General features: G+C 37.2%; 1 protein-coding gene across 3 annotated transcripts in view; it reads left to right on the top strand.

Annotated features, from left to right (window-relative positions):
• IMMP2L (IMP2 inner mitochondrial membrane peptidase-like (S. cerevisiae)) overlaps positions 1-27918 on the top strand; it is a 729327-nt gene that overhangs the window by 22157 nt on the left and 679252 nt on the right. For all 3 annotated transcript variants that reach the window (XM_012721038.1, XM_004676950.2, XM_012721037.1), the window contains exon 3: positions 12481-12617. In XM_012721038.1, coding sequence (XP_012576492.1) covers positions 12483-12617 — 135 coding nt within the window. In that variant the 5' untranslated portion in view covers positions 12481-12482. The remainder of the gene's footprint in view (positions 1-12480; positions 12618-27918) is intronic.

Below are 27918 nucleotides of genomic sequence, written 5' to 3'. Positions count from 1 at the left end.
AGAGTGGGGTACAGAACAGGCAGATCGACGAAGTACACTGCTGAGGGGAGCAGCGGGCAAGTCAGGAGAGGTCTGCCACACCATGTGTATCTCTTCCAGGGCAGGCAGGAATCGAACTCATATGGAAGTGGCTTTAGCTTCTCAGTGATGTGTTTTAACACGCTGCACCACCAGGGAGGGCCCCACTTACATTTTAATACACATTAAAAATATGTGGTACAAATAAAACACATTGTTTATCCATTTTTTTATTAGAAATTATCGCTGTATCAAAATGAAGTCTTTTTCTTCTTTTTTAATTTCTAGAATGTTTCTGTACCACTTTGCATTTTACTCAGAATAGCATAGACATTTCTTTATTAATGGCATGTTGGCATTACTGAAAAAATCTTTAATTTGGCAAATTCATGTGCTAAATGTGATAGGATTTATAGGGAAAGTAGGATTAGGAACAGATGGTTTGAAACCAGTGGAATTTTGCAAACAGAACTAACATACAAAAAATGCCTATTGCAATAGAAAAATATAGCATGGTTACATCTCAACTGGCATTCAGTCAGTCTGAGGCTTTAAAATCCGGATCTTCCTTTGAGTTATAGGTTTTTAAAGTCATCCACTTCCAACAGATGCCAATTTCAACAAAGTTAAAAATCTGATGCAGGGTGTTGATTTATTTATTGATTTCATTTTAAACACTGGGAAATATATTTTAAATTTCATCACCTGCACTTTCAGCTTCTTCAGATAGCATAGTGAAAAATCTGGAGGCTGCTAGAAGAGACTTTCCATTTTCTTTCAGAGGAGCTAATTTGCATTAAAGAACTATCTGTTGTAGCAGAAGAGGCTAACATTAACTTGCATGGGGAAACTATGATGATTGCACCGTAGGTGAGAAATCCTATATGGTGAAAAATAAACAAGGATGTTTAAGAAAAAATAAACAACAAAACACCCAAAGTACAGTAGGGATAAAACTTGAACTTAAGTGAAAGAATTTAATGATTACCACAGGGATTGGGGGAGGGAGTTGCATTAGTATATGGATCTTCCTGGAGTTGTGATGGGATTACTTCCCAATAAACATCGATAAGTCTACCTCAACTGTGCTCAGAATAATTACATCAGTGTACAGTTGGGCACACTCATCTAACATGAAATCTACTTTGAAATAAAGTGTAGAATAACTTAAATAATTTATTGAATGCTGACAGTGAAAACAGACTGTAGAGGACCTGTGGCTTCCCCTCATCTCGTATTGCTGACTGGGACCTGGAGCTGGCTGTTGCTGCCCAGAGCATGTGTTCCCATGCTCTCTCGCTAGCTTGGGAAAAGTTCAAAATTCTACTCAGTGCATATCACTTTCACACCATTTTAATGTGGAAAAGTTGTGAGTTGAACTGTTACAAGCTGGGGACTGTTTGTATAAACGTAATGTATACCCATTATGGAAACTTATATGGAAAAGTATAATGAAGGAAGTAAAAATCCCTTAGTGTCACTAAGTATCTCACTGTGGCTTTGATTGGCTTTTTTTTCTATCATAATTTGTAAGAATTGTATAATTTTAGAGATAGCAAATCTTTAGGATTAATATGTACATTTTAAAATCATGTTATCTTTTAACCTTATTTATTATAGGCTTTGATTTTTATATAGTTAAATCCATCATCCCTTTATGTTTGTTTTCTGGGCTTTATAAAAGTTTCAAAAATGTGCTTTTCATTTTGAAGAGACTGCCTTTATTTCTTTTATATTCCATGTTTTAATCTTTTATTAAGGAATCTATGAATTATCCAGAATTTATCTTTGTATAATGAGTTAAATTAATATCCACCATTGATTTTTTTCCTCCCCTCTCCAAATTGTGGCTAGTTGTTTCAACATCACTTATTAATTCAAGTCCTTACCTTCATTGTGAATGCCTTTACCATATCCCAATTTTGTACGTGTTCTTGGTCTGTTTCTGGGTTTACTACTGTATTAGCTACTTATGCAAAACCAATCACTCCAAGCCTGAGTGTTTTAAAACATCTTTCATAGTTGACATACCTCAGAAATTCAGGAGCAGCACAACTCTGCAGTACTAGTTTAGGATGTCTCTCAAGGTTGAAGTTGGTTTCAGTCCTAACTTCAGGCATCTGAAGGCTTGTCTTAGGTGGAGGATCAGCCTTGTAGGCCCCTCACTCTTTATTTTCTAGTCAAGGCTGGTGGAAGGGAAGCCTCCCTTTTTCTCTAATTCATTTTCTTCCAGGGCTGGTTGTCCTTGTGACAACCAAGCATCCACATAGCATCACCTACAGCACTGTCTGTTAGGAGAAAGTCACTAAGTCCAGGCTGCCTTGAGAAGATGGGAATTAGACTGCATTTTAAAGAGAGGTCAGCCAAGGAATGCACTGGGAATATTTTTAAATCTCACAGCTCTCTTTTGTTCCATTCATATATTTGACTGCTTCACTGACTTTTCAGCTTTTTATACATTTGTTCCATTAAAGATTCTTTTATCACACTGATGAATGTCACATTGTGCTTGCCCTTCTTGTATTTGGCAGCCATTGTCTTTCATTTGGCAAGTTTCTAATAATAGGTACACAAAATATTATTACTATATTTTATTATGAGTACCATGGTTTATTAGTCTGTGGGCATTTTAAGGTGCTTTACTTTCCCAACTTCTCATGCTTTTTTTTAAAATTAATATAGCAGAGGCCATTGTATTCTGTTATAGATACCTTCTTAAAGCATTACAAATGCTTCTTCTTTTTTTTTTTTTTTTTTTAAAGATTTATTTATTTGTGCATACAGAACTGGGGTACAGGCCAGAGGCTCAGGGACCGGTTGAGGCTTCACCAGAAACAGAGTGGGGAGCAGAACAGGCAGGTCGACTAAGTACACTGCTGAGGGGAGCAGCGGGCAGGTCAGGAGAGGTCTGCCTCCCATATGGTCACCTCCGGGGCAGGTGGGAATTGAACTCAGGCGGAAGTGGCTTTAGCCTCTCAGTGCTGTGCTTTAACTTGCTGCGCCACCAGGGAAGGCTTCTTAAATGCTTCTTAAATGCTTCTTAAAGCATTACATGATTTCACCTCAATGAATACTTTTGAATGCTTTGATTGGCAGATACATAGTAACTTCAGGCCCTTGCTTGTTGATGAAATTTCATAGGTTTCTTAAACAGAATCTTTTAATGTGTAGGCAATGTTAGCAAAATCAAAATAAGACATTTACATCTGGGGAAAATTCTTAGTAGCTTCTCCACTCCATATGCTGCAATACTCACCAGGGGCTCATTATGATCCCTGGACTTTCTGTGCAGCAGACACTTGAGTCCAGAGAGTGCTGTGCTCCATCTGCCTTCATCTCCAGGCTGCACAGGGTGAACCTCTTTGTACTCTGCCTTTTTGGCAGCTTTTTCTTTTTTGAATTTCTGTCACCAGCTTGGCCTTTTTTTTTTTTTTTTTTTGCCATTTCAACAAGTGTGTGCCTGTAGATGCTAGCACTTAAAAGAATGTAGCTATTCATCCCAAAATTGTTGGTTATCGTTGCTGTCACCTTAAATTGTGTAAATCTTCTCCTCTAAGGTACATCTTTATCCAGTACTGAGTCTGTGATGCTCCTGTTTAAGCTCCCTGTGGACACACAGCTGCCATAGATGGGCTGTGGGCAGCCTTCCAAAACTTCCAACTATAGTTTGGACAGGTTTTATTTTTGACAGACTAATCAGAGCCTAAATGTGCTTCCCTTAGGGGGAGCTTGTGTTTTCAATTTTATGTTTATTGTTCTGTAAAGAATAATAACAGTTCCTGGGCTGAAGTGAGTTGGCTGGTTACATTATATTTCCCATTCCCAGTTTACTTGTGACCTTGCCTTCCCATTTTGCCTTTTAAGGGTCTGAGGACCTGGGTTATTTTGAGAGACCTTCCTATCCCCTTTTCCCAACCCTGGTCGAAGGACAGGTCATGTTTTTGCTCCTCATGTGAATATGAGTTGATGTCTTATATCCACCTATAGGTATTTGTAGCCTGGTCAAGAACAAATATTTGAAGATGGAAGGGTAGGAGTCCTTAAGGATTTTCATGAGATTCTAAAGTAATGTTCTTTTAGCATGTTGCCTGTTCCATGTACTGTAAAGCCCATGAGAGAACTATCCTTTGAAAAATGAAGTTTGGAGAAATGAATATGAATTTGTGTTAACAGACTAAAATATGAGGTAGCAAGGTAGATAATGAACAGCAAATCTGCCAGCTGGGATGATTGCTCCAGAAACTGTCATGTGACCCTTCCAGGGTCTATTTTTTCTATTATTGCCTGGTACTCACCTTCTAATTTTCCTTTTGTTTATTTTGCACCCTTCTTTTATAAGTTACCATTTTTTCTTTGTTTCCTTTGTCTGACAACTATTATTTTATTTTCATTTTTGAGTGTTTTGAGTTTGGAGAAGGCTGCTTTTTTTGTTTACAGGTTCTCTTAGGTTTCATAAAGCCAATTTCATACATAGATCAAATGTTAACTAATGCAGTATTTTCTTTTTAGCTTTGGAATAAGTATTCTGAGATTAGAAATATGTTCTTATGCTAATTCAAAATATTATTGCTTTAAAAATAAACAGGCTTATGGTGAAATAGTCCAAAGTCTTCTGATTAACTTTGTTTGGGGTATGGATAAGTACCTGGTCTCTTTGATTCACACATATATTTAAGTTACCACATTATTAGCTTCCACTTAATGACAGTAGTTTGCTTTTTTATTAAGTTGGAAAAAAATGTAAAGAGCAGCATTGAAATCCAAATTTTGTGATTCTTAGAGTTTAAAGCTTATCACACTATTCCTTGTTAATAGTTATCATTTAATAGACTTTTTTCTCATTCTATAAAAAGCTTCCCGCTATCCTGTTAATTTTTATGGTAAACTATTCTTGCAGAATTATTGCCTTTTAATAACTGAAATTTGAGATTGGCCCTTAGTTGCAAACACACTCAAACGGTGTCCATATGAAGTTAAACGATAAAGGTAGTTTATAGAATTAACATGGCTTAAACCAGCTCTTATAGGGTTGGTGTATGTAGTATTATGGATTTTATTTTACATAGTTTCCAAAAATATTGAAGTCACAAAGATTTCCATATGACTATGGAACAAAGTAAAGCAAATGAAAAATAAATATTAAATCCAGTCTTATTCTTCTTCTCTTCCTTCTTATCCTGTTTCCCCATCTAACCTACATACTCTATCCAGAGGCCTCTGTGCCTTCATTCTCACAATTATATTTTCCTTTTGTCTGAGAATGTTGCCTGTTATAATTTATCATTCTTTGATTTCCAACATTTTAATGAAAAAATTTAAACAGAAGAAGACTTGCACATGCTTAGTTAGCCTGCTTGCAGAGTGGGGTTATTGGTCCCAGGACACCTGGAGAGTCTCACAGAGGAGGGAAGCCTGATGATGTGCCACTGCCTGTTTCTTTCAGGTGACCAGGTCACAATCCCTCAGGGAATGAACTATGACTTGGTCTGTCTTTTTACCTTTGGTGACTTAGTGTATTGTCTAGCATAAGTTAAGTTCTTTTTTTTATTCTCAGGGTATCATTTTAAACCTACCATCTACATTCAAATTCAATGTTTTTCTTTTTAGCTTTCATGAATTTTATTCTTGCACTTCCAGCTCTTTCTGCGATTCCCCTCCTGATTGTTATGGAGCTTGGTTCTGTTGTCTAATTCTAGCACTGAGTTATACTTTTCTTGAATTCTGCCTTTTAAAAATTCACAAAATATTCACGACAGCACAGAAGCATTGATTCTCCATGAATATTCTCCTTCAATGGTCAATATCAATACATATAGTATTCCCCAATCAGTCAGATTTTAGAACAAGGTTATGTTCAAAGTAGAACAAAGCCATCACTATGAATATTAGGTGTTCAACTACCTGACAGTTAGGCTTTATTGATTCTATTTTATTTATTCTTGACTCTTACCCATTTTTGATTTGTGACTGCTCGTTGTCTTCTTTATATGTGTCTAATGCTTTTATCTCAAGAAATATATTTTGTTACATGATCTACTCATTATTTCCTAACACATTCCAAATAATGTATCAGATATTTTACTGGTGATTTATCAGTTTTTTTTTTCACACAAATGCTTACGTGAAAACATACACATATATAGAAGAGAACATTTTGAACCTCTAAAGAACCTTGCAAGTTTTCACAGATGAAAAAATTGTGGCTTAGCAAGTTGAAATAATTTGTCTAAAGTCACATAATTTAATATTCTCTGAACCAGCCTGTTTCGAGTTCACCAACTTCCCACTCATTTTCCTGGCTCTGCAGAGCACCCCACTCTCACTTCAGACAGGGAGAGGTTCCTCTTCATTGAGACAGAGAGAAAGAGGGGCACAAATGCATGATGTTCCTAAACTGGAGGAGTCCTTACCAAAAACTCAGAAAGCCTTTATGAATTTGCACATTCTAGTTGTTTTCTCTTTACACTAGTTGTAGAATGTCATTGAAATTAATTTGCTTTTAAATATTATTTAACATTGAATACTTCAGTTTTAATCTCTTAGTATCAGATGTTCATCAGTTTACCAAGAGGCACAGGGATTATAACAATTCAATATTTGCTATATTATTTTAAAACTCTCACAGGAGTCATAATTATCGCAGTCAAAGTAACAGTTTTAGGTCAAGGCAGAGGATCCTTACCTTTATCAGTCTCCCCATACTGATTTTTTGAGTTGGGTTACTTTGCCAGGACATGATTCACTTTATGTTTCTCTGTTTTATTACTATATTTGGCTAGATTTTCTTCATTTTTTTTTTATTATTTCTTGCCATTTTTTCTTTTCTGAAAATTTTGAGTGGGAATTTTTAAGTCAGGTGAGTTAAAAGAATTTGATGTTGGCGTTCACATTCTAAACATTACCAGTTGTCCATGTACTTTTTATTTAGAATCTGAAATAGACATGGTGACCCTGAAAACATTTTTTTTTGAGTTTGTTTTCAGAGTTGACTTTCCCAGACTTGCTTTTGATGGAATAAAAATTGTTGTAGTTCATCAGTCTTTATTTTTCCTTGTATTAGCCCAAAAGTACTCCAGTGTCTTCTGGTTTGACATGCTTAGTTAGGCTGCTTGCAGAGTGGGGTTATTGGTCCCAGGAGCTCCTAGAGTCTCACAGAGGACAGTGGTCTGATGATGTGCGGCGGCCTATTTCTTTTCTTGTGTCCATGTCACAATCCCTTGGGAATGAACTATGACTTAGTCTGTTTTTTTTTTTTTTTTTAGCCTTTGGTGACTTATTGTATGTTCTAGCATAAGTTAGGTTCTTAATGTAGAAAGAATGAGAATGCAAAGTCTGTGAGGCCAAGGACTGCCTGCCTGGTTCTATACTGCACATTCACCCTTGCATAGTTTCAGTAGGTGATCGACAAATACATACTGGTGATTGATAAGTATATATTTGGTGATCTATCAGCACACTATGACATTTGTTACATTACGACACTTGGGTGTTAGATTTGTTAGATCCATGTGCTTATAATCTCTGATAGTCATAGTTTGATGATTGGCTTTTAAAAACAGAAGTTTGGTTTGGTTATATGAATGCGAATCTTATTACATGATGGAAATTACATTTCATATAAGATACTGCATTGTAATTTATTATTTTTCTCTTACCTTTAGTGTTATATACCATTTAAAATAGTTTTTATAATTTGGATGAGTTGAGTGTCTTTATTACCTGGTATATTTTTCTGCCTGGCAGATGAGTGATTGGTGACTTTGTACAGGCTAAAATGGTGAATTTAAGAGATATTTCACATGAACTCATGCATAGTCAAACTATAACAAGTCATTATGGGAAAGAGGCTTTAAGTACTGGTCTATGTGACTGAGGTCAGCGTTGTCAAGAAACCTTCAATTGCAGGTGCTAATTACCAGGTGGCAGATAGGATTTTAATGGAATCTGAAAGCTTATTTAAAATATTTTCAGTTTAGGTACTTAAGCAATGAGCCAGGTGTGCCTACTACTTAAAGGAGTAATTTTCTCAGGAGCAATGTTTTGAACCTAAGTCACTTGTGTGGTTACCAGAAGAATGAAGTTATTGATACAAATATCCTCTCCCTCCTTCCCCCACCTGTTTCTTTTCTTCTTTCCTTTTTTTTTTTTTTTTTGGCCAGGGTTTATTTTGGTACTATATCAATGTAGCTTCTGTGAAATTTTCTCACAGAAATGGATGCAGGTGCTTGCAGGGTAAATGAAGTTGGTTAGGCTTTTATACCATTGGCCTCTGTGGTATCATCTGTGGCCTTGATCCTGTTAACACAGAAGGCACGTGGGTGTGTAGGGCACGTGTGCCTGATTGTGGACACTGAGCGAGGGTGTGTGTGCATGTGTGGGTGTACACCACACCTGTGCCTCGGCAGAAGCGAATGGAGGGCGGTGCCATCTTGGGGCAAGGGGCTCAAGCACCTTCTCCCTGCAGGCTTGTCTCTTCTGCTTGCCATTAAAACTTGTGAAAATAATGCCAAAGATTTCAAAACGCTCCTTCAAATTGCTATAACTGATGGGAAACTACCCAGCCTGGATGGTTGCAAAACAGTGCTTATTACTGTGGTATTTTTAAATTTATACAGGTCTGAACATAAGACAAGACCATCCCAATGATTCCTTGACAACTTATATAGATAAGGAAATGCATTAACTTTAGGAAAAAATAATTGTGTTTATATGTAAGTAAGCATAGGTTTGTGTGTTCAAAACCAGTTTTTTAATTTAAAATAGTTTAGTCAGGTTAGTTGTCCAGTGATCTGTCAGCCCTATTTTTTTTTTTTCTATTTGAACTGAAGTGCTTATTACTGTGGCTGGGTAGAAAGTTAAGAATTTCTATGGTTTTTTAAAGTCCAAAGATTTCAGACCCTCTGTGGCGGTGCTGTGGGTTAAAACAGCACCAGGAAGCTACCTGCTGCCACTGCAGCATGAGGTCAATTCCCCGCCAGGGAGGTGACTCACATGGCGCAGCAGACCTCTCCTTGCTTGCCCACTGCTTCCCTTACCAGTTTATTTCCATAGATCTGCCTGTTCTGCTCCCCACTCTGCCGCTGGTGAATCCTGTCGCCATCACCACCCTCCCTCCCCACACCTCTGGCCTGTACCCCAGTTCTTGTATGCATAAATATTTTATTAATTTTAAAGATTTATGTATTCATGCATACAGAACTGGGGTACAGGCCAGAGGGTCAGGGGTGGTGAGAGGATTCACCAGAGAGAGAGTGGGGAGCAGAACAGGCAGATCCACGAAGTACACTGCTGAGAGGAGCAGCCGGAAAACCGGAGAGGTCCCCTGTGCCCTGTGGGTTGGCTCCCTGGGCTCTAACTCTTGCGGAGTCAGCTGTAGCTCCTTCCTGTGTGTGTTTAACCTGTTGCGCCACCAGGGAGGAGAGCCTATAAATAAATATTAAAAAAAAAAAAAGTTAAATTTTCAAAAACTTGCCATGTTCTGTTCTAACCTGCTTTCACTACATAAAAGCATGGTAGTCTGTTAAATATATTCATTGACCTATAAATAGGGATGAATCTTACTTAAATTTTTTGTCTTATTCAGAGCAAGAGAGAGTCAAATGAAAAAGTGAGATTTATTTATCATGATGGGAAATAAAGACTAATACTACTCCATATTATCTCTAGATTGAAATGACTTCCTTTTGTTGGTTTCTGATATTTAAGGAAAAATGTTCAAAGGAGAAAATAGTCCTCATCTTCATTCCCAATATCTAGAATTAACCAGGTTAGCATTTTGATAAAGGTGTTTTCCCTTCTGTACTTTTTAACCATACAAGTGACATATAGGTGTTTTATTAAGCAAACAAAACATTAATAATAACCCTATTTTAAGTGCTTTATGTGCTTAGATACATATACATAGAAAATACAATATTTTGTTTACTGAGATTTTTTTGAAATTATATACTGTATAGTTAGCCATCTTTATATCTTCTGCCCTTAGCTTGGTGTTTGGCTGTCTATAAGTAAATATTTACTGAATAAAAATTTAGAGTTAACATAATAAGTTTTGTATGTACTCCGATCACAATGAACTTTTTTTTTTGTTCCTAAGACTCAAGAGTGCTGCTCCTTTTGTCTGAAATGCCCTGGTATTACCTCAAATGACATTTCTTTTGGAAGACTTCTGAATCATTTTCTGGTTGAAAGTCTCTCTGATCATGCTTCAGGGACATTGGGTCTTTTTTAAATTTTTAATGATATTTATATATATTTTTAATGCATACAAGAACTGGGATATGGGCCAGAAGTGTGGGGGTGAGAGGATTCACCAGAGACAGAGGATTCACAGTGTGGGGAACAGAACAGGCAGATGGACTGGCACGCACTCCAGAGGGGAGCAGTGGGCAAGTAGGGAGAGGTCTGCTGCACCATGTGGGTCAGCTCCTTGGCTGGCTGGGGATTGAACTATGCTGCAGTGGCTGCTGATAGCTTGGTGGTGCCATCTTTAACCCCTGTGCCACCAGGGAGGGCCTGACATTGGACCTTTTTAATGCTCATTTTCACTGGAAGTAATTTGTTTAAGGGCAGTCTCAGGGTACATAACTCCTTGTTACAGTGGAAGGAACAAGGACTGTAGCTAGCTGCTTTTTCCCTAGCACCTAAGCTATGGCCCCAAACATTTATAAATGTTTGGGGATGGACTCTGAGCATGTCTTCAGTACTTTGGTGTGCAACTCAAAGGTGGCAAAATTGCAGTGCTTTCATATACTACTTTTGTCTCTTGACATATCTTCTCATATCTCCTCTCCTCTGTCATTGTTAATACATTTTTAAGCTGTCACTTTATATTTTTTTAAGATTTATTTCTTCATATATGAACTGTGGTGTTGGCCAGAGGTGTGTGTGTGTGTGTGTTTGTATGTGTGTATGTGAGAGAGACAGAGACAGAGAGAGAGGACTCACGAGAGACAGAGTGGGGAGCAGAACAGGCAGATTGCCTGAAAAACGCTGCTAATGGGAGCAGTGGGCGAGACAGGAGATACCTGCTGCATCATATGGATCAGCTCCCTGGCTGGCTGAGGGATTGGACTTGTGTTGCAGTGGCTGGCAGTTGCTTGATAGCACTGTTTTTAACCCGTGCACTACCAGGGAGGCCCAATCTTGTCACTTTAAATTTTGAAACATGTGTCTTAAGCCTTTGTTTTAGTCCATTTTTACCACCACTCTTGTATAATGCTTTACCACTAGAATAGCTTGTTCTCCTGTATCCATTTTATCTCATCCAGTGAAATAGAATAGATGAACAATTAGGATCTAGTAGCATTACATATTTTGATCTCATACTATTTTGTTTTTCATTGCCGGTGATAATTCAGGGATCTTATCTCTAGAAAATCTGGAAATTCAGCAAGTGGTTATAGGGCTAAATGAGGGTTGGTAATTAGCTGTATTGAATTTAAATGAAGTGATTTTTTTTCCCCTTTTGGTCTCATTAGATTTTGTATTAATTCAGATCAGTTTGGGTTACTATATCAAGAGCCAATATTGTGATAATTTAAACATGTTGGAAAGTGATTTATCTCTCATTTAATAGCTTGAGTGTAAGCAATGTAGGGTAGTTATGGTACTTCCAGAACTTCTATTTTGTTGCTTAGTATTATATTTTGAGACGACGACTTCTCTTCTAGTGCTACCTTGTAATCACAGGTATCATAAAATGGGTAAAAGAACAGAAAGGGCATACTCTTTTTTTTTTTTAAATTATTTATGCATACAAGAACTGAGATGCAGGCCAGAGGTATGCAGGTGAGAGGATTCACCAGAGACAGAGCGGGGAGCAGAACTGGCAGATCTACTGAAATACACTGCTGAGGGAAGCAGTGGATAGGTCAGAAGAGGTCTGCCACACCATGTTGGTCAGCTCCCTGGCCAGGGATCAAACTTGTGCCTCAGTAACTGTGGATGGCTTCGTAGTGCTGTGCTTTAACCTGTTGCCTCACCAGGGAGGGCCCAGCGTGCTCTTTTTAAGAGTACAGTGTGGAAGTATATAAATTCTACTCACATACAATTTATCAAGCTAGTCATATGGTTACCTATAGCTACAAGGGAAGCTGGACAGCCTTCTGTCCCACTAAAACTTATAATACTATAGGAGAGAACAGGGTTGTAAGGCTCTTCTTCACATAATATTTAGTTAGCAACAGAAAAAGATTTACTTTTGCATGTTGATTTTTTTCTTACTGCTTCATTATTAGAAAATTTCCACTGACATTAGCAAATGGGCTTAAACTACTAAACAGAATTATACTGCAATCATGTATTTACCTTTGGAAATTTAAGTTAAAATTATTCTAATGGTTACAAGAGTAAGTGTGAAATATATGGTTTCTTCATTATTAACTCTTACTTTTCTTGTGCTGTTTTCATTTTCACTTTTTTCTGAGGCTGATGTCATATTTGTTTCCTTTGTGTTTTTAGGAATGGCACAGTCAAAAGGCTGGGTAAAAAGATACTTCAAGGCCTTCTGTAAAGGCTTCTTTGTGGCTGTGCCTGTAGCAGTGACTTTCCTGGATCGGGTTGCCTGTGTGGCAAGAGTAGAAGGTGCATCAATGCAGGTAACAAGAAATACAGTGTTCTTTCTCCAAGCATGTGCTCATCATTTCTCTAGCACTAGAAGTGAAAATTTTACGGGTTATTCTTATGCTGGGAAATGAAAAGTCTTAAAAAGTATCTTGAATTAAATTTAACTTTAGTAAATTTCTTCATAAGGTCTCCTAGTGCAGTTATGTTATAAATGTAGAGATGAAGAAAAATACTTATCAGTTTTCTGAATCTGTAGGTTTGTGTGTGTGTGTGTGTTGTGTGTGTGAATTATAAATGTAGGCTCTAAAGAAATTTTGCTGAATGACACACTATTTTCTGTGGTGGCTAAGCCTTTAAAATCTTTAAATCTCCATCTCTGAAAATCTTTTTAAGAGCTGTTTGCAGCTCCTGGTTGCAGGATGAGTTTGTTTAGTTACTCTGCTGGTGTACACACACACACACACACACACACTTTTAGAGTTCTTTAAGTTGATTGAAAAGATTAAGTACAGAATATTGGAGAGTAGATTTACAGAAGTTATATGCAAATAGTCTTCTGGAATAACTTAGACAAAGCTTTATTTTTCTAAACTCGATGTTTAGAACTTAGCTGTTTAAGTAAGTTTATGCAGTTGAGAAGTTGGTTTTGTAATGTGATTTGTTTTCTTTGTTCTTAGTATGTTTGAAACTTATGCATTGTGCTAAATAGCTGTGTGAAGGAAAAAAAAGTGAATGTATAAGTTTAATGAAAAACTTTAAAGTGTATGAATATCAGAATTCAATTCATACAGGTAATCAACTTAGATCCTTTTTGTGTTACTTAGAATTAGTTAAGGGTTTAAACATCTGTTTTAAGGAATTAAAATAAATTTGCTTTATTTATTGCAATTTGTATTGCAAATAAAATTTCTTCTTCCATTCTGGTCAGTGAGATACTTACATTATATATTCTTTGATCAAGCTAAAGGTGGAAAGTAGGATATTTACTTCTGTTTCCATTACTTAAGAGTAGTGGGTCTTGGGCAGGGAATTCTGAGCTCAAACCTTGTTTTTAGGTTCCCTCTATGGTGGGATGGCTTACCAGCCCAAAGCAAACTAGTCATTAATATAATTACTTGAATATAAATACTTTCTTATGAGGATAAAGTCAACATAGGTATATGGCTTTATTCTTAGATGCACTTTACTATATTAAACACAAATGGTTGCTTTAACTTACAACTTCTACCCTTTAATTTGACTTCCTGGCTGCTTCTTAGACTCACCCCTTGGGGAAAGCTAGCCTTGTTTTCCTCTTGCTAAGTTTTTGAGTCAAATTGTCAAATTTTGAGATTAAAATTGTCTTTTCTACAACCACCTATATCCTTTTTTGGCCTGCCAAATATCTTTTGATCTATCCACCTGTGTATTTCTTTTGGCAACAGATAATCACATTAATAATAATTTTCTCCAATTTTATCTGTATTATTGTGCTACATAAAAATAATTCTCCATGCTCTCCTGACATGGATTTTTGCAGGACACAAAACCTTATCTGGATCCATTGATATTGCAGAGGTTGATGTGGCAATCATAGTATTCCAGTTTTCATGTTGCTAGCCCAGAGTATACCCACTTACCATCTATGTTCAGGGCATTTACTAGGAGCTAAGAAAATTCACTGAAAAATTCAAGAAATCTATCATCTTATGAAAAGGGAGCAAGGTTTATCTTTGTTAAGTGTGAAAGTAGTAGTGTCATTCTTAAATGACAGTCTGTTGATCAATGTCAAATTTGCTGCAGATACATTAGAATTTCTCACAGTATTCCTGGGCTTTACCTTGGAGTCTGTTTAGTGTACAATTTCCTGTGCTACTGGTTACAGAAAAACAGGTTGAATTGGTTTAGATATACAGGGGATTTTATTGGAAATTTATTATGTATCTAGGCAGAAGGCAGGAATATGGCATTTGTCAGGGACAGCTTGATCCAAGGACTTGAGCACTGCCAGGGTGCTCAGTCTTCTCCGTTTCTAATGTCTTCTTCTTGGCTTTGTGCTCTCAGACCAGCTTTCTCCACGATGCAGAGCACATGGCTGTTGGCAGCTCTCATACCTTAAGATGCCAGTCTCACTGAGAGAGATCTTTCCCTTTGTCTTCATTTCATTTTTGAAACTATGGGGGGAAGACTGCTTGATTTAGCTTGAGTCACACACCCTAACCTATACAAATATAGATCAACTTTGGCCAGCAGCTTAGGGTTCCATGATTCGTCCGGCTTTGGACAGGTGCATACCCCAAGCCTGTGGCTGAATAAGACAATGGGAGATTATATTTGAACCACATTCCATGGACTTTTAAGTTGAAGAAGGAATGACATTTTCCAGAAATAGGGGGTGCTATTTTCAGAATAAAGGGGAAAGTATTTTAGGAAGAAAGGAAAAATATATGTTCATTATAGTTGATCTGAATTTTAGGAATTTCAGTATGCTTCTCAATATAACAGATTATTTATAATTTCATTAGCTATGACTAAGTCGTAATCAGAATTATTTACAATCAGAAATTGCTGTGAGGAGATGTGGTGGTTAGTCAACTCAGCATATTTTAAGATGTCTTTGCTACTGTACAGCTTTGATGAGCTAAAGATCATGGAATTCAGCAGAATTTTTGAAAAAATTCTCGTCTTTAAATTACTCTAATGATGCAAGCACTAAAATAACTCCAAGGTGTGTGGAGATCTCTAAGTCCCTAAGCATCCTGCCAGGAACACACCTGTTTTTATTGACTCTGTAACCTGAAAATTATATCTGCTGTATGGCAGTCGGTTGATTTGTTGTGAAGGGGAGTAGGTGAATGTGTAGTAATGTCTTCTTATAGCAAGGATTAGATGTATGAAAGGGGGACAGAAAATCAAGAGACAAGCAAGAAAAAAACATAGGAAAGGAAAGAAAATAATAATTCATTGAGTGATAGAGCTTGATGGAGAAAGTCAGAGAGCTGGACAGAGGACTGGTGGTTAAAGGGACTGAGGACAGAAAATCACTCCAGTGCAGGGCTTAGGAGGCCTCTTGGCAAAGTTCCTTTAAATTGTGACCTGAAAGTACATCTCTCTTGCATGCTTATGTGTATGTCACCTCGCCATCCATCCTACATATCAGTGTTTTTGTCTGTGTACTGTTTTGCAGGATTATTTATTGGTGTAGATTATATTGAACTTCATTCAGTGAGTAGTACTGTATTCCCATGTATGCAGGTAGAAAGATCATAGCTGGCCATTTCTGTCATTTAAAATTGATGAATAATTTTGTGACTCACGATGCTGTTTTGGGATATGGACCTTAATGAAAATATTGGTAACTGTGAGTTGAAATGGGAAGTCAGTTAACATTAAGTATAAAACATTTTCTTAGGGCTCCCCCCTTGTGGCATAACAGGTTAAAGCATAGCACTATGAAGTTGTCCATAGCCACTGCAGCACAAGTTCCATTCCTGGCCAGGGAGGTGACCCACTTGGGCAGCAGACCTCTCCTGTTCTGCTCACTGCTCCCCTCAGCAGTGTATTTCAGTTGATCTGCCTATTCTGTTCCCCAGTCTGTCTCCGGTGAATCCTCTTACCCCCCATACCTCTGGCTTGTACCTTAGTTCTTATATGCATAAATAGGTAAATCTTAAACAAAACAAAACAAAAACATTGTCATAGGTGCTGTGGGGGATGACAAATCAGGTACAAGTGATCTTACCTTGGTAGAGGAGGCTCAAGAATCTTTTATTCTGACTGGGGCCCTCCCTAGTGGCACAATGGGTTAAAGCACAGCACTGTGAAGCTCTCCGCAGGCACTGCAGCTGCTGCTCCTCAGTCTGTCTCTGGTGAGTCCTCTCACCCCCCACACCCAGTTCTTGTATGCATAAATAAAAAAATCTTCCAAAAAACTCATTAATCCTGACTGATAGATATATCTCTAGAAAGATTAATACAGATGATATCTAGTTGTCGTAAAGATTGCACCTGCTCCATCCAAAAACAAAAACTTGCTTGGCTTAGCATACTGTTTTGGAGAATGGATCTGGAATTTTAATTTGTTAAATTATTATTTTTTATTTATATATAATAGTTTATTTTTACATCATCTTGTACATTTTTCCATCTCAGTTGCAATCCTCTTGGGCTTCCCATCACCAAATTACCCATGTGCTATCACCATAGTGTTAAATTATTTTTAACAGAACAGCTAAAATAATTTTAAAATTTTTAGCATGTAATAAATATTTATTGAGCAAATAGAATAAATGAGAAAATAAATAAGTGATGACTGATATACTGAGCATGAACTCTGCCTTCAAAAAGAAAAATCATTGTCCTGACTTTACTGTCATGTCATTTGGTGATACTATTATCATTATTATTAACTGAACAAAAGTGGTAGCAGGAAACAATATCTTGAACCCTCTTTTTTGTTGGCCATCATGTTAGCTTCTAGTATGGCAACAAACCAATCCCAGAATGTTGTGGCTTATATACAGATCTTCATTTCTTGATCATGGCTCTGTTGATTGACTGTAACAACTACATTATAGATTTGGCTCACTCTGTTTCACGTACCTCTAATTCTGGGGTAGAGGCTGGATGAGTGATGGTTGCAGTAGGGGCCAGTAGGGCATAATAAGGTGAGTGGAAACACGCAGAACTTCTTAAAGCCTCAGTTCAGAACATCTGTTCTTCTGGACACATTTTAATGATTAAAGCAAGTCACATGGTAAAACCAGTCAGTGAGATCACTGTTTCACCTACTGAGAAGTCAGGCACCACTGGGGAGGGAAGGGAGAGTTGTAATTAGGTAAGTAAATCTCCGACAGCCACGATGTCTCCTAGGATAGAGGGTTAATATGCAAAGTAATAGAAACGATTGTTTTTACCTTTGCATCTAACTAGAATGACTCTAATCTTTTCAGTTCAAGATTGACAAAATTGGACTAGATTGAAATTCTGAGTCACTAAATTTTGAAATGGATTGATCTGTTTTTAACTATCTTTGGGTTTGAAATCGCCCAGGACCCATTGAACCATTACTTTTAAGTGGCTTTCCATAAAGGTCATTGTGCAATTTACAAACATGTTATTTAAGAAAATCTAAGAACTGAAGAAAGTATTCTCATTAAGAGGACATTCGGTATTAGTTCTTTGGGACTTACTGAATAAATTCTGTTCCAGCAACATTAGGTATTTGCTTTGAGTAACATATTTTAAGTAAGAGCTCTGGATTTTAGGTTTTTAAAAAATGTGTTGGCTTAGGACTTAATAGATGAAGCTCACTTTGGTAATTCCCTTTTTTATTTTCCTAAAAGATTCATTTATTTGTGCATACAGAACTGGGGTACAGGCCAAAGGTGTAGGGGTAGTGAAATGATTCACCAGACACGGAGTGGGGAGCAGAACAGGCAGATCGACGAAGTACACTGCTGAGGGGAGCAGCGGGTGGGTCAGGAGAGGTCTGTGGCGCCATATGGTCACCTCCAGGGCTGGCAGGGTTCCAACTCATGCTGAAGTGGCTTAAGCTTCTCAGTGCTGTGCTTTAACCCACTGCACCACCACAGAGGGCCTGGTAATTCCCTTTTGAAGTAATATTTAATTTAATTTTTTAAAGGATTTATGTATGCAAGAACTGGGGTACAGACCAGAAGTGTGGGGGTGAGAGAATTCACCACAGACAGCATAGGGGAACAGAACAGGCAGATTGACTGAAGTACACTGCTGAGGGGAGCAGGGAGCCCCCCCTGCCCAAGTTTAAACTTATGCTGAAGCTGCTGAGTATAGCTTCCTGGTGCTACACATTAACACATTGCATCACCAGGGAAGTCCCTCATTTATTACTTTTTTTTTTATTTTATAACAGTTTATTTTTGATTACTTTTTTTAAAAAAAGATTTATTTTATTTATTTATCATACAAAAGCAGGGGTGCTGGATAGAGATCAGGAATGGTGGTGAGAGGAGTCACCAGAGACAGAATGGGGAGCAGAACAGGTGGATTGATTAAAATACACTGCTGAGAGGAGCAGGGGGCAGGACAGGAGAGGTCTGCTGCTCCATGTGGGTCACCTCTCTGGCCAGGGGTTGAATTTGTGCTTCAGTTGCTGCTGACAGCTTTCCTGTGCTGTGTTTTAACCCATTGCACCCCCAGGGAGGCCCTAATTTTTAATTTTGAAGCGTTACTCAGTTTTTTTTTTTTTTAGGTTAGGTTGTCCTATATTAATGTACAATTCAGTAGATGTCCCATTAAGTGTATAGAGGTGATCAAATATGGGGAGCCTTAGCTAGATGACATAAGTTATATATGAAAATAAACTTTAATGATGTGATCGATTTCAATAGAATAATAGGGCATACATATGAAACTTTCTTTTTTAAAGTTAAGTCGTATAGTATAGCCATTTTAGGGATGTGATATATTTTTTGCAATGCTTTGTACACAGTGGATACTAGGGCAAATTATTGACTAGTAATCATTCATACTGACCTTTTCCCCACTAATGCACATGAATCACTTCTAGTTGCTGAAAGGTTACCATGAAAGTGGATGCTTTTTTTTTTTTTTTTTTTTAAAGAAGCACCACATTAGTCAACATTATTTTAACTCAGGAAATGAAGACTGATATTGCATACAATTGAAACTAGAGAGGGAATTAATGTTGGTGACTCTAATTATTCAAATTAGAAATTCAATTGCTTTCAGAGGCTTTTAGAGTAAAAGGGTGCCCTAGGAATAGTTTAATGACCTCAAACCAAAGTTTGAGATTTTTTTGAGGGAGAATGCCTGCAGCAGGGTCACTAAGTCTTATAAAAGGTGTATGCTGTCCACATTTAAAGTTAAATATGTAACTCTTTAAAAAGTTAGTGAAAGAAGTAATTTTAAATGTCACTGTCCTGTTTTAGTTACACTTGCTACATAATTTTTATATAGTACATACTATTTTTCTCTATTTTGAGTAACCAGAGGGGAAAATATTAAAACTTTACTACTTAATACTGTCTCTCTTACTCAGAGTTCAGAGGATAAGTTATTACGCAGATTATATTAGAAAATTAGAGACTGAAAGGGGAAATAGAGTTTAATCAGTACTGACATCTTTATTCATCTGGAACACACATTCACTGTTTCAAAATTGTCTTGCCTTTCAGCTGCTTGCATAGATCCTGAAGAAACTGGTTTGTAATAAACCTCTTAGACTCCTACCTGGTTCTTTGCAGTCATTATCTTGTTTCCTGCTGAGTTTAAAATGAAAAGTGCTGTCAAAAAAACAAGCAAAGAGTCAGTCTCTGTCTTTCTCTCTATCTCCGGCCCCTTACCCCCACTTTCTCCTTTCAGTCACCCTTCTTATTTGGAAAAATTAAAACCTATTGTGGGTTTAATATTTAATAGCTAATGTTGGTTGTAATTGTTATTTCGATATTCTAAGAAGCTGGATACAAATAGACTCTCAAGAAGACATATACAGTATGATTTATGCACCAGCATTTAAACTAGAGTTCAGGGTTTCATGTTACCTGCTGAATCTGCACTGCCAAGAGCTGGGCACACAATCCCTCTGATGTTGGCTGCTGGGAGTTCTTACTCCCCTGGTGGGTTGGGGCTGACTTTGAAGGAAGCCAGGAATTAATGTTGGTGTACTTGTGAGCTCTCTTCCCAGATTACCTTTGGCTCACAGTTCTTACCTGAGGTTTTTACCCCTTAGGACGTTATGCATTTTTATGTAGTTCTGCAACCTGTCATTAATAGAGAATTCAAATAGATCAGTTTGTATTTATAGCAACAAACATATGCGATACCAAAACAGCTGGTAAGTGATAAGTTTATAATGTCCCTTCATGGATCTCCTTTATTCTCTTGATAGAGTAACAGTATGCATCTGTTTCATATCGCCAAGGATGTATCTGTTATTTAAACACTGACTTCATAACATACTGTTTTTAATGTCAGAGTAATTTTAGCCTTACAGAAAAGTTGTAAGAGTCATACAGACAACTTCCATGTGTTCTTTGCTTAGAGTTACTAGTTTTCAATATTTTCTCCACATTTATTTTATTTTCTTCCTGTCTTGTTTCCTCTTCCCTCTTGCCCTCTCTTGCCCTCACCCTCTCTCACCATACATATATATTATGTACATACACACATATACATATGTGTCTCCATGTTGATATGTACATGTGTCTATTAGCCATGTATTTGTATAAACACATGATATTATTGAACCATTTGCATATATTGTACCCTTTAACACTTAATACTTCTGTATACTCTTGGTGTGATGCTTGCTGATTGGTATATTAATGCATTTCTTTTATAGATTTTTAAATTTAATTATTCAGATTCACATATATAGGACTTTAGAAACATAAAGGGATACTGACTCAAGTTCTGAACTTTATATTTGAAATAAAACAGACATTTGAGGTAAGTTCACACAGCCATTATGTTTTATAACTGACTTGAGCTAACTGATAATGCTTTAATATTATATAAATATTATAGTCTTAATGACCACATGGGAATCAGAAGCCAAAACCTAACATACAGGGAAGATAATTGGAAGAGAAATCTTGAATTGAGACAGGACCATAGCAAAAGATAAATCTTCAGGGATGGATAAACAAATACCAAAATATATAAGAAAAATTGTCTGTCCTGTATAAGCTCGGAGAAGAGGAAAAAACCCCTAACATGGAATTGAATTTTGAATTCACATTCACTGCAACTGAAAAACTCTAAACTGGGATATTAGTCTACAGTGGGCCTGGGTTTGGAGCAGCTGCAAGCACCCTACAGAAGCCATCACCTGCCCTTCTGGTAATATGCAAAGTTTGATGAACATGATCTCACAGTAAAACTATCACTCAAGGAAGCAAGCACTGTGAAAATAACAACCTTTAGCAGAATCAGAACTTAAAGACTTTAGATATTGGATCTACCAACTATTAAGTTTAGTGTATTTAAAGAAATTTAAGGAACTGAAAGTTTGGTTAAACAAACTGCCAATTTTATCACTTGTGCTTTAATATATTATTTAATAATTTTAATATATTACTAAGGCATTATGAGCAAATTTAGAAAATCCTTATCTTTTATTGTATGAATCTTATAAAATATTCAACTAAGGGACCTCCCTGTTGGCGCAGCGGGTTAAAGCACAGCACTAAGAAGCTTAAGCCACTTCCACATGAGTTCGATTCCCGCCTGCCCTGGAGGAGATCCACATGGCGCGGCAGACTCTCCTGACCTGCCCGCTGCTCCCCTCAGCAGTGTACTTCGTCGATCTACCTGTTCTGCTCCCCACTCTGTCTCTGGTGAATCCTCTCACCCTCCGCATCTCTGGCCTGTACCCCAGTTCTGTATGAATAAATAAATCTTAAAAAAAATTCAACTAAGTATGTAATAACTGAGATTTACAGTAATATGGGAGGAGGAAAGGTTGAGTGGGGTTATAAATGAAACAAGGTTGACCACAGTTAATAATAGTTCAGTCTTGATGATGTTTAAGATGGTAGTTCATTGTACCATGCCGTGCACATTTTCAAAAAACAATCTTGTTGAGATATAATTTATATGCCATTGAATTTACACACTGTAAGTGATTTAATGTTTTAAAATAAATGCATGGAGTTGTATAGTCATCATCTTTTAGAACATCAACACCACCACTCAAAAAAGCATCCTTCACACCAGTTTGAAGTTAATCTTCATTCTGAATTTTGCCTTAGGCAGCCACTGATCTCCTTTATACATTTGCCTTTTCTGGACATTTTCTATAAATAGACCATATACGATGCTGTCTTTTGTGGCTTCATTTACTGTACCAGATTGTGTTTTGAGGTTTATCTATGTTGTTACATCAATAGTTCATTCCTTTTCCTTGGTGACTGGACTAGGATTGCACGGTATCTCTCTAGCTGATTAACACTGCCTGCCCTCTCTTTCAGCTCTTTGTTGCCAGGTCAGAGACAGTGAAGGGAACACCCCTGGTATCACCCCCTGGGGGTGGGGCTGGAATCCCAGCTCCTGGGTCAGTCATACTGCTACCATGGCCCAGTTTTTCCTTTGGTGTTGTCTGAATCATGTTGGGTATTATTAAAATTATTTTCTGTTCTGCCAAGCCATCAATTTTCTGGTCCTTTTTCTAGAAAGATGTGTCTTCCCCCTCCACCCCCTTTACCCTCTCAGGCTGTGTTTGTCCTTGCTTGATGTTAGTTCCAGGCTGCAGGCTTCTCCAGTGTCCTCATAGGATATATGGAATGCAAAAAGGAAACCCAGAAACTCATCTTTGTGTTTAGACTAAAGTCCTACCCTTTGCGAAGTCTTCTTTCTACCTTTTCTTCTTTCTGTATTTATTTTTTTGTTGTATTGTATCTGGGGTATTTCTGTTGTAGAGGTCTTTTGTAGAGAATACATTTACTCCTTTTGAGCTCAAGACCATATTTTTACCTTCCTTAGTTGTCTATTGTAACTGAGGAGGGACCAAGGAAAAATGGGTGAAATTGAGATGCCATTTTCAGGATTGACTCCTAAAAGCTGCTTTTGTCACCCACACCCCTCTTCTCCTGTCTGCTGACTGATATAAAGGATCCGTGTGAGGACTCAGGTTATAGGCGATGGTAAATCTCTAACATAGAAAGAGACTGGGTTTCGCAAGAATGATAGTGGGTAGCCTATCCGCTCCTGTTGTGTTATGCACTGGGCTTTTGGGATTACTTTTATAGGTAATTAGTCTTTTTTTTTTTTTTTTTTAAAGATTTATTTATTTATTTGTGCATACAGAACTGGGGAACAGGCCAGAGGCTCAGGGGCGGTGAGAGGCTTCACCAGAGACAGAGTGGGGAGCAGAACAGGCAGACCGACAAAGCACACTGCTGAGGGAAGCAGCGGGCGGGTCAGGAGAGGTCTGGCTCGCCATGTGGTCTCCTCCGGGGCAGGCGGCAGGCGGGAATCGAACTCATGCGGAAGTGGCTCCAGATTCTCAGTGCTGTGCTTTAACCCGCTGCGCCACCAGGGAGGGCCTAGTCTTTTTTTTTGTATAACTTTTGTTCTCTGCTTTTTCTTATCTTATGCTCCTTTTAAAGAGCATAAACTTAAGTCCGATGTTCACATACCCTTTTGTAATTCCATTATTCACATATTTGAAACCTCATAGTAGGTAAATTTAATTAATTTGGATTATGCACTAGTCATCTAGTTATTTCATGGGTTAATACTAAGTCTACTTTGTAACCTTCTGAAAGAAAGGGACTGTATTCTTCTTAACTACCCGTTCAGAAGGATGCTGAATAAATGCATATTAAATTTGATCTTTGAAGCATTGAAGTGCCTGAATAATTAAACCTTACAAAATAAGATAAAATGAAATTATCATCATTAAAATTTTTTTCTTTGACTTTGAGGGTGTTTCTGCACTCTTCACCTGAAAACTTTTTAGCTCTTTAATGAATCTATCATATTCTTTATGGCAGAGATTTTCAAATCTTCTTGCCCATGACTCATATTAAGTAATAAAGTTTTGTATTGTACACACATACACATGACTGAAACAAAGGTCTCATGTAACAATACTTAAACCATAATTACCGTCATTATGTGCAATGCCCTCTGATATTTTCTATTCTGGTCGCAACTCATTAAATTGATTCTATGACTCACTCATTGGTCATGACTGTAATTTGAAAAATGCTGCTTTATTGCTGGAGGGAGCCTTGAAAGGGTGAAGCTGCACAAATTGAGCTATAACTAGGGAGTGGAACATGTTAGCTTTTGATTCTGAAAACTTAAATGTGGGCTTGTCATAAGTGCTTTAGGCAATAAGTGCCATGTAAAGGGTAGGAAACCAGGAGCTGAGGAAGTCCCTGTGCAGTTTAGTGTGGGCCTTTAGTCCCTGGGGTCCTTTTCATGAGGATTCTGAACCCCATTCTAGGTCTATGATTTGAGTCTTTGCATTCTAGGTCTATGATTTGAGTCTTTGCCTAGGACCTTGGAATCTGCATTGTGAGGAAGCTCTGTAAATACTCATTTAAGAATTGTTTCCTTTCAAAGAGCCCCAACTCTTGGGTGAAGGTACTTGTTGGGGACTTGCTGACACAGAAACTGCTTTTTTTTAAAAATGCTATTTGCCACTTTTGTTAAAGTTTTTGAATTCAAACTCTTAGTATCTTTTAAAATACATGATTTTACAAATGGTGCTGGGAAAGCTGTGAAGTTACATGCAAAAAAATGAAACTAGATCCCTACTTTGCACCATGCACAAAAAACAACTCGAAGTGGATTAAAGATCTAGACATAAGAATGGAAACCATAAAATACCTGGAAGTAAAGATGGGTGAAACATACACTTCAGTAACATTTTTGAAGATACAGCACCCTACACAATGATAGTGAAGGAAAAGATAAACAGATGGGACTACATCAAGTTAAGAGCTTCTAAATAGCAAAGGAAACATTACAAAAAACAAACAGCCATTCCACTGATTGGGAAAAGAATTTTCCCACACAAAACTAGCATAAAGGATTGATCACAAAGATTTACAAAGAACTGATGAAACTCAACAAAAATAAACAGCTGCCATTAGGGCAGAAGAGCTATAAAGACACTTCTCCAAAGAGGAAATGCAGATGGCCAACAGGCATATGAAAAAATGTTCAATAGCACTTGTAATAAGGGAGATGCAAATTAAAACCATGATGAGATACCACCTCACCCCAGTGAGAATGGCACATCTTCAGACAACTAACAACAACAAATGTTGGTGAGGATATGGAGAAATAGGAACTCTGCTGCAATGTGGTGGAAATGCAAACTAATACAACCACTATGGAAAACTGTTTGGAGGTTCCTCAGACTGCTAAAAATGGAGCTTCCCATATGACCCAGCAACCACACTCCTAGGTATCTACCCAAAAGACACAAAAACACTGATTCAAAAAGACACCTGCACCCCTGTGTTTATTTTTGCTTTATTTACAATAGGAAAGATATGGAATCAACCCAAATGCCCAAAAGTAGATGACTGGATTAAAAAGATGTCGTATATACATACAATGGAATATTACTCAGTTATCAAAAAAGATAAACACATGCCTTTTGCAGCAACATGGATGGAGCTGGAAGGGATCATGCTTAGTGAAATAAGCCAGAAAGAAAAGGAAAAATACCAGACGGTTTCACTCATAGCAGAAGCATAAAGGACCAGGGGGAAAAAAAAAAGGAATAATGAACAGTTATATACTAGAGACATTTTACGGGGGTGGAATGAGGAATGAGATAAAAAACAGGGTTGGGGGAAGTGCACTGGGCTATGATCATGGCACACAGGTGATTTGGTGATGGGAAGCTCACAGGGATTGCAACTGAGATGGAAAAAGGTACAAAATGGTGTAAAAATAAACTATTATATAAAAAAATAAAATTTTATTCCCATACTTTAGCTGTTAAATTTGTCAACATATATTTGTGCTAGTTTTAGCATTTTTTATTGTTTGTCTCTTTTGTACATCAAGTAAAAATATTTGTCACTTAAAATTTTGCTTACTAGTTTATAATGTTATTTTTATTTCTTCCTACCTTTCATATTCTTTTCTAATTTAATTTTTAAATGTTTGTGTTATTTTGTCTAATTTACCACATGCCTTTAAGAGTGTTTACTTTTTAAACTTTTTGCCAACTAGCTTCAGTTTGTTTTCTACTTTCCTTTTTTTCCTTTTCCTTTGTACAATATAAACTCTTTCATTTCCATAGTTTTAAAAGTGAGTATCAGGAAACACAGTAGTGTCAGCTGAATGAATAACCATATTCACTTAGCATGGGAGTTTTGTAGATTCTTATAGTGATGCTTCACAATTAATCACACCTCCCTCATTAGACTATCTTGGACTTTCCAATTCCATTTGTGCTCCAGATGATTGTAGCCATGCTAGTGACTTCCTGAGACCAGCTGAGGGGCTGCCCTTCTGAGTAGTACCCAAATTGCAGGATCACAAACAAAAAAATGGTGGTCTTTGAAGACATACTTTTGGAGTAATTTGTTATGATATAATAGGAGTCTGAACTAAAAGTTGTTGTGATTAATAAGGTGCTACCATAACAAAAACTTAAAATATATGACATTGGCTTTGGGACTAGGTGGTAGCTAGTGTTGGAAAAATGGTGCGTGTATTGTTGACAGAGGTTGGACAAATGACATATTGTTAATGGAAGCTGGGTAGGAAGAAAGGAACCTTCTTATTGGAGATTGGGATGATTGTGAAGTATGATTTATGATACTGAGACAGTTTTTAAAGACTTACCTGCAGGAACCTGGAATATAGATGTATTTAATGAATTTATAAATCTGCTAAGGAGTTTCTGGGTAGAATATGGAATTTGTCAAATGACTTCTTACAGCTTATTATATGAGAAGAGAAATGACTTAAAGCAGAAATTTTAGAGGAAAAACAGGTGACCAGGACTTTTTGTATTGGAATCTAAAACTGTTTCTCATACGTAGTCTTTAGCAGACCAAAGATTCACAAAGAGGTGGCCTGGGGTAAATATCAAATCTTCAAGGCAACACTTTTTGTTAAGAGCTTAGAAAGGAGTCAAGTTGTTACTTAGTAGATCCTTATAACCACAAAGGTGATTTTAAGAGTCTCAAGGGCTTTGTACTATAGCAGGCGGACAGTTCCAAAGTAGAGAAAGGTCTAGTTAGAAAAGAGTTATGGATATATAATAGTTTAAGAGGTAATGCAATAAACCCAATTAGGTGACTAACAAGTCTACAAAAGTTTAGGGTCACTGAATTGGCTCATACTAAAAGAGGTGGTAAGTTTTAAAAGATTCCTCTGAGTCCTGAAATTGCTATGAACAGGAACATTTATTTTTATTTATTATTTTTATATTTTTCCTTCACCACCATCTTTTTTATGCCTCTTTTCCTTCCAGACACCTTTCCTCCCTCCCCTCTCCCCCCCCCGCCCCCACACCTGAACCTTAGAAACATCACTTTGTTTATTGGTGCCTGCTAGTTTTTTTATAAGTATTCTGCTTGAATCACTTGCTCTGTAAATGTATAGTATTTCATTTTTTTTTCTGACTTACTATACACAGTTTCCTCCAACTCTTTCCATTTTGTTATAAAGTGCAACATTTCATCTTTTCTTATGGGTAAGTAGTATTTTATTGTGAGGATAGGTCACATCTTCCTGAGCCAGTCCTCAATCAGTGGGCACTTCGGTTGTTTTCACATCCTAGCTATTGTAAATAACGCTGCAATGGCTATTAGAGAACACACATTATTTTGAGTTCATGGTTTTATGTTATTTAGATAGATGCCCAAGAGT

The sequence above is a fragment of the Condylura cristata genome, unplaced genomic scaffold (genome assembly GCF_000260355.1).
Source record: "Condylura cristata isolate star-nosed mole 26May11 unplaced genomic scaffold, ConCri1.0 scaffold00005, whole genome shotgun sequence".
In the NCBI taxonomy this organism is placed as follows: Eukaryota; Metazoa; Chordata; class Mammalia; order Eulipotyphla; family Talpidae; genus Condylura; species Condylura cristata.
This window is presented reverse-complemented; position numbering and strand designations above follow the sequence as displayed.